The sequence below is a fragment of the Humulus lupulus genome, chromosome X (assembly GCF_963169125.1).
Source record: "Humulus lupulus chromosome X, drHumLupu1.1, whole genome shotgun sequence".
NCBI lineage: Eukaryota > Viridiplantae > Streptophyta > Magnoliopsida > Rosales > Cannabaceae > Humulus > Humulus lupulus.
Genome location: NC_084802.1, coordinates 134,863,349 through 134,871,545, shown reverse-complemented (window position 1 = coordinate 134,871,545; position 8,197 = coordinate 134,863,349). Strand labels below are relative to the sequence as shown.

Below are 8,197 nucleotides of genomic sequence, written 5' to 3'. Positions count from 1 at the left end.
GTGGTGCAGGTAAAGGGAAAGAAAAGCTTACCCAGCCTTGAGTGGAGAGCTTAGGCGGCGATGTGTACATATGCGGCCGCTTGACCATCACGGCCAAGGAGTTCTTAGAAGAATTAGGGGGTTTACCCTATTTTTGCCGCTTAGGTCGACGGGTTGTAAATTTAAACTGTAATGACCATTTTGAGTTGTAAATAACTTGTAAACGTTTTGATGGGCCCATGAACAATTTTATGTTTTAAATAAAATATATCTTTTCCTTTTGATTGGTTTTCCACCTTAACTTGTTAATAACACCTAGAAGCACGTTTTTAACCAAAGAACTCGGGTAGCGAGTTAAATTCACAGTTCAACGTTCACAGTAACTGTCCTGGGGTAACCAGGGCATTACACAGTTGGCTCAGGTTCATCTGATCTTAAGTGTAGGCTACATATATCACAACTCCAAGTGGATTAGGCTATTGCCAACAAATTGGAGCTGACACAACTATAAAATTATTTGTGTCGTTATTTTCTATTCAAGGCTTACTGTATTTTTAACGTCTACTCGTCGTTGGCCAAAATCGTGGTCAACAACTTTAAACCCTAATTATGCAAATGAATTAACTTTAAAAAACAATAATTAGCCTTATTATTTTTGAAGACGAAATTAATTATACATAAGATATAATGACTTTAAGCCCTAATTATGCAAATGAATTAACTTTCCCAAATCTCAATACCATATTTAAAATATAGTTATTTTAAAAAAAAAAACAACAACTAGCCCTATTTTTTGTAGTCAAAATTAAAATTACAATATAAAAAGTGTTTATAAACAATTATACAAAAGACATCACTAATCATGGATTGATTTTTCTCTTCTTCTTCTTCTTCGAATGACAATTTTTCTCAGTAGTTGACTTTGGCTGCATAGGACAATTCCTTGAATCATGTCCAACCTCATCACAATACTTGCAATGTAATAGCGATTTTTTTTTGTTTTCTCTTCTTTGCACATCTAGGGAATGATTTCGACAAATTGGCTATAGTTGGTCTGCCTTTTGTTTTTTTTTAATCTGAGAGTCCAAAATATTATTAGGAAACACTTCTTCGTCATTTTGAGGATGTTTTAACTCTTCATCTGGTGGCATTTTTTCCAATTCTGCATTCAACTCTGATACAACTTTCATAGCCTTTTGAATTGCTTCTCGTGATCTTATAGCAAGGTACGATGTGATAGTAGTTTGTGTGGTTACACCATCGTACCTAGAATTTTCAATAACTTCAAGATGAGGATACTTTCTTTCATTACCTTGAGTCAACAATTGAACTTCTTTAGCATCTTTTAGCCAACGTCTATTTACCAAAAAAATTGGCAAACTTCTTCTCTCCAAATTCTTCAATGAAATAAAAATATGTCTACATGGAATTCATTTTGTCTCAAAAGAATAGCAATCACATCGCACATCATCACCATCATTGGAGATTAATACTTTGCGCTTTAATCTAGAACCAATGTATTTTTTGACCAAACAAAGAGTGTAATCTGGTATCTTATCGTCCTTCAAGACAATATAATTATTGCCATGTCGTATCTCCTTTCTTATCCTTGTAAAAAATTTCCTTGTGAAAATTGAAGAAATTTCATCCTCCACACATGGCATAATTGTTTGGTTCAAAACTGGTTCAGTCAAATTAGTTTCGTAGTGTTCTTTCATCTCGTTGTAACATAACATAGATAAAGCATGGTCAAAGTGTCGTATAAACATCCAAAATGGTATTTTATTTTTCAAATATCTTTTCAAGAATGAATTCATAGACTCGCATCTACCGGTAGCAGTAACTCCACCAAAATAAATACCACGAAGAAAAGTATCTGCCCACTGCTTTCTTGTGCCATATTGTGCTTCCACAAATGCATTTCCTGTCAATCTATATTTATTCACAATCACTTTCCAATTACCCTCCCATTCTTCCTCCTTGTAATACCTATATTTTTGTAAAAAAGAAAAATATAAATGTTTTCATATTATAATTGAGAGAATAAGATAAAACGCCATTTAATGTATTACCTGAAAATAAAAAATTTCAATTCTTGATGGAATGCTATATTGTGTACATGGTGCATTGCATTTTTGAGTATGTGCCACGAGCAAATACAATGTGGAACACTGGGCATAATATTATCCAGTGCTTTGTTCATTGCTTTGCAACCATCTGTCAAAACTGCTGAAGGCATCTTACCGCCCATGCACTCTAAAAATATTTGCAATACCCAATCATATGTGGTTGAAGTCTCATTATCAAGAAGTGAAGCTCCAAGCACACATGTTTTTTCATGATTATTAGACCCAAGTAGTATTACTAATGACTTTTCGTACCTGTTGAACAAAAAATTAATATGATATTTGAAATTTTACTAAGAAATCGATATAAGGTAAAAAAAACAATTAAATACCTATTGGTTTTGTAAGTAGAATCAAAAGCCAAACAATCGCCAAATAATTGGTAATCAACTTGGAAAGTCCCGTCAGACTAGAATAAAATTTTCAATCTATTTTATTTATCTACATCATACTTGTAGAAAAACGTATTATCCGACCCTTTTTTTGCTTCGAGATAACCCATTGTTGGGGACGTGTCACAATCATCCCAAGCTGAATATTTTTTTACAAATTCCCTTGCACAAGTCATCTTTGATACATCCCACATTTTCCCAACCATCATGAACTTCTACCAGGTAATTCCAAATTTGGGATGTCTTAATTCCGGCTCTCTTCATTGACATAACTTGTTCCCTCATCTCGTCCCTAAATATTCTATTAGATCTAAGAAATGGTTTTTCATGGAAGAAGGCAAACTTATGGTTGTCGTGGTTATTAAAACACTTAGTAATCTAGTGGTTAGTTTCCCTATTTAAATTTATTCTAAACTCTGCATTACAGCCCGTTCTTGTTAGAGCACGAGCTTCTTTACACCTATTATCAAGATTACAATATTTTTGTTCTCTAAAACCTTCGTTTGAACACACCCAACTTCTAACGTGTAAAATAATTTTTTTGTCCTCCCTCTTCATATTTTTTCTAACACTAAACCCCATCATTTTTGCATACAAAAAATATAAAGATTCTGCTTGTTCAATACTTACAAACTCCTTCCCTTCGAAGTCCGAAAACTGTATATGTTCTGGTTCTTTGTCAATATCCAAAAATTGAAGCAAGCTCCTCCATTGCGCAATATCAGGTTCGCTCCATTCTTCGTTAACGCCACATTCAACATTGTCTTCTAGTATACCTTCATCATTTGTCTCTTCCAAACGTGTTCTCCTAGCAAGGTCTACTTCATGTTCAGAATATAAGGATTTTGTATCTTCTTGTTCAGCTTCCGAACCATTTTCGTAACTAGTCATTTCTCCAACCTATTCCTTCTGATTTTTTTCGAATGGTGTGTAGCACTATTCAATATATTTTTATATTTAAACTGATTATGTTATTAAATTCGCATTAATTAATATAATTAGTGGGGTGATTGAAAAATTAATGCTTCTAAATTTCAAAATTATAATAGCATTAATTAATATAATTAGTCAGGTGGTTGAAAAGTTGATACTTACAAATTTTAAAATTATAATAGCATTTAATATAATTTTAAAATTTGAAAATATGTATAAATCCAATAATATTTCGAAATTTTCATTATAATTTTTTAAATTTTCATTAGAATTTTCGAAATTATGGTTTAGATAACCACAATTGTGCAATATAATTTTTTTTATTTAATGCTATGATATAGATAGTTGGTTAGAGTCTTTGAATATGAAAATGTGCATTTAATATTTAACATATATTCAATAATTAATTGTTCAAAATAGTAATTAGTGTACCTAATTATGTAAAATAATTGAACTTTCCCTAATTAATAAAATACACATGACAATAGGAATTACACAATAATATATATTAATTAATTTCAAAATTCATACAAAAAATTAGAGAATTAATGAAATTAATTACTGTATAATAATATAATTGTTATAATTTTTTTAAGAAATTATTAAATCATTTTTGAAACCATTGTGTTTTGATGGGAAGTTGAAAAATTGTAATTTTAATAATTATATATAATTTTTGGCATAATAATAAGTAATTTTGAAAATATGTGTAGGTTTTATGAACATTTGCTTTGTAATTAAGAATCACCAGAATGTTTAACTAATAGAACTACACTTAATTTTTTAGAAATTATAATAACATTTAATATAATTAGTGGGGTGGTTGAAAATTAGATACTTATACATTTCGAAATTAAAATAGGATTAATTAATATAATCTGTGGGGTGGTTGAAAAGTTTATACTTATAAATTTCGAAATTATAATAACATTTAATATAATTTTGAAATTTTGAAAATAGGTATAAATAAAATAATATTTTGAAATTTTCATTATAATTTTTGAAATTAGGGTTTTGAGAACCACAATTGTGCAATATTAAATTTTTTTATTTAATGCTAGGATATAGATAGTTGGTTAGAGTCTTTAAATATGAAGATGTGCATTTAATATCATTAGTGGGGTGGTTGAAGATTTGAAAGTATTATATTATATTTAAACATGATAATGATAATAGGATTTAGATAATAACAATTAAAAATTAATAAAAAAATAGAGAATATCATAAATTAATATGGGAAGTTGAACAATTTACATCCATAATAATTATCTTTGATGTAAAAAATTATAAATTCCAATATATTATTGGAATTTTTTTTTGCATTAAAATAGGATATTTCGAAAATATGTATAGGTTCTATGAACATTTGCCTTTTAATGTGAACATGTCATTTAATAAGTGTACATAAAGTTGTGTTGATAGAATAAATGTGGATTAATTAATTGATAAAAATATATAACTATTATATTTATTTTTATTATTTTATTGGGAAGATGAATAGGTGTCTTTCAAATGAATAAGTGTCTTTCTAATTACACATGCAATGCTTTGTTCTATGAATATTGAAATTCAAATGTTCCCACATTTTTTAAATTATATTTAAAAATTTAAATAAAATTCGGATTATTAGTATATAATAGGATTTAATACAGGTTGAAATTTGTGTAATAAATATAAAAACAAATTTTTTAAAACTATCTCAAATCGACATATTGGACAAAATGTACTAGTTTGTAGCCACTGAACAATACATTTTTCATGATATGTATGTGTGCGAGGTAACTTTGTAGCTTCCAAACCAACATGAACATTCTCAAAGAAAATAGAACATACATTTTGACCATCTTTAATAAAAACTTTCTCCAATCTTTTAATGGATTGCCCGCTTGCCGCCACAAAATTAATAGTCATATTATCCATATAATCTTCACTATCAACGTCAGCATCAATGTCATAATCGTGTTGTGGAGGAAGATTGTTACACCCAGATTTCGAGACCCCCGAGATTGTGATCTCGAAAGATGGACTCGTCAATTGTGAGCTCGAAATATCTGAAACGCATATGCATGACTCAGGTGTCGAACCCTCGAATCAAGATGGCAACCTCGAAGACATTTTTTAACCTCGAAGTTCTTTCTGAGCTCGAAAGAACTTGGCATCAGGATATACCCGATGTCGGGTGTCTGCGGATCAAGTAGCCCGAGCTTGGCATAAGTATAAGCTTGGAGTGTGACCACCTCAGTGGTATTTACCCGCTCCGAGCTAGTCTTGGGGAAAGGTGCCTAGCTCATAACTTATCTGTAGACCTGGACTGGTATGATGCTGATTGCCGACCTCGAACAACTTAGTGGGTCATCTGATGAGACGCAGTCCATGCATTTAAAAGATATTTATTGTTGTAACATCCCAACATTAAAGGGATATTAACAAGTCTATTACATGCCCCCTGGTCTTCAGGGGACGTTTCCTTGTATATAGGAGTTACATAATTTAATGTCATTATTTTCGTTAATAAATAGGAGTATCTTCCCGAAATATGTGAGAACGAACTCTGAGAACCCTCTATAAATAGATAGATCATGAACACTTGGAGGGGAGGGATTTTTGATATCTTGAGAGAATTTCTGGAGAATTCATCCCTGAAGAATTTCCTGAAATTTCCAAAGTCTTAATAAAATTGACTCGTGGACTAGGCAGAGTTAACTGCTGAACCACGTAAAATTCTAGTTGTTTTACTGTATTGTTCATCTGCGCCATAGTTCCTATTGTTTATTCGCTCTACGTTTTAAGTTGACGAAAAAAGGCGTCAACAAAGATCATAAACAAAAACATGAACACCCACTTTTACACAAAAATTAAAATCCTCGTCGTTCCACATGTTTCTAGCGTAATCAATAATTTTATCAGAAAGAAAAAATATAGAAGGATGGAGATGGGCCTCACCTAGCATCTCGTCAGTGATAACTTTGGCATGATTATTTTCATTGGCCATCAACGTTTGTCATGAAAGAAATACAATATTATCGCAACAAATAGAGTCCTCCATGCCGTTATCGACCATCCAATTTGTAAAATTTGGTTTCCTACTAGTCAGTGGATGTCATGAAAATTTTGTGAAAAGGTGAATAATAAAGAAAGAATTGGAACCTCCACATAGTTTGATGGTGTTATTAATATCACCTATTACTATTTGGTAGTATGGATCACCTAGAATTTCAGGAGGAGCCATAATATGGGACTAGAATGGTTACTTTTGCATTATAACTATAAGCAAAAGATGAGATATGTAGAGAATATAAGAGGAGGAGATCTATAAAATATATAGAAACAACTAGTGTGTTCAAATAAAATAGAGAGAATAAAAGACATCAATGAAGTTGTTGTGTTTTAAAAAAAAAAATATTATAGGTACAATTAATAATAGTGGTTTGAATATGTTACATGATAAAAACATAGGGAAGATAAATGATGGTCACTTGGTGACATGGATAAGTTACCAATCTTAATTTCCATTAACATGATTATTTAATTTTTTTTATTTTTTAGATTTAAAAAAGGTAACCGAAAATTTTTAAATTTAAAATTTTTTTATTAATAAATTTAAATTAATATTATATTTTGGTTGTTTTATTAAATTCTCAAAATTTATTTAGTTTTTAAGAAAAATTATTAAATTTTTAAATATCTTCCAATCATAAAATTATAAAGTTTTATCTTATCAAATTTGTACTTAATTTCATTTTTTTAAAAAAATTCATTTAATTAAAAATTTGTGGTAATTATACTAAATTGCATAAATTATTATTGTTATTTTTTTTCTTCTTTTTAAAATAAAAAGGCCAAACGTACGTGTACATGCATAAAAATTTAGTTTTCGTTGAGGATAATTAATCTATGGTTAGTTTCATTTTTTAGGGAATCTTGGATTGAAATTTTGAGATTCATATAATATCACAAAGTCTCGGATAGTTGCACAATATGTTTTCAGTTGATACAATAGAGACTTTAGAAGGGGATCCTATCCCGAGCTAATATTACTAGATAACATTGCACTAAGCATACCTAATTATGACATAATGAACCATTCAGACGTACCCTAGTCAACCAATACTATAGATGGAGTCTCAAGTAGTTGTCCTAGAGAGAAAGACATAGTAGTGAATTTAGAAGGGGGTTCGATCCCGAAAAAATATTTCTAGATAACATTGCACTAAGCAGACCTAATTATGAACTAGAAAACCGTTCTAACCTACCCTAGTCACCGTGCTAACAAATACTACCATTAGAGTGTCAAATAATTATCCTATAGGGTAATGATAACTCAACAAAATAGAGTTATTTTACCATTTTTTATGTGCTAATTGTTGCTTAGCTCTTGAGTTTTTAATTAATTTATTAAGTTATCAAGTAATTTTGAATTTATTAGGTTTATTTTAATTTTATAGATTTTTGCGTATTTTTATAGTTATTTTATTATAATATGTTATAGTTTAATTATTTGAAATTAGTCTTGTTAAGTTAAAAGTAAAAACATGCACTTTTGGGATTTAATGTTTAAGTAAATTAAATTTTAATTAATATTTTTGTAACGCCTTGGTTACCCCAGAACAGTTACGGTGAATGGTGAACCAGAAATTTGACTCGCTACACGAGGCCTTTGGTTAAAAGAAAAACGTGCATCTAAGTGTTATTAACAGGCTAAGGTGGAAAACCAATCAAAAGGAAAGGCAATATTTTATTTAAAACATAAAACTGTTCATGGGCCCA

The 8,197-nt window shown here is 30.0% G+C and overlaps 1 protein-coding gene across 1 annotated transcript; it reads right to left on the bottom strand.

Annotated features, from left to right (window-relative positions):
* Positions 1 to 1,022: 1,022 nt before the first annotated feature.
* LOC133806295 (protein FAR1-RELATED SEQUENCE 5-like) lies at positions 1,023 to 3,388 on the bottom strand. The gene is made up of 5 exons (XM_062244414.1): positions 3,128 to 3,388; positions 2,438 to 2,514; positions 2,052 to 2,360; positions 1,473 to 1,968; positions 1,023 to 1,376 (listed from the first exon to the last, which is right to left on the bottom strand). Exons 1-5 carry the CDS (start codon positions 3,386 to 3,388, stop codon positions 1,023 to 1,025), a joined length of 1,497 nt encoding a protein of 498 aa, XP_062100398.1.
* Between the last annotated feature and the right edge of the window lie 4,809 nt (positions 3,389 to 8,197).

Bases quoted from the DNA above. Each gene is read 5' to 3' on its own strand.
- LOC133806295 (XM_062244414.1), bottom strand. From the start codon at position 3,388: ATGACTAGTTACGAAAATGGTTCGGAAGCTGAACAAGAAGATACAAAA. The intron at 2,361-2,437 runs GTATTTAATTGT...TTTGTTCAACAG, and splicing joins TCTACTTACAAAACCAATAG to GTACGAAAAGTCATTAGTAA. The intron at 1,377-1,472 runs GTATTAATCTCC...ATTTCATTGAAG, and splicing joins GTTCTAGATTAAAGCGCAAA to AATTTGGAGAGAAGAAGTTT.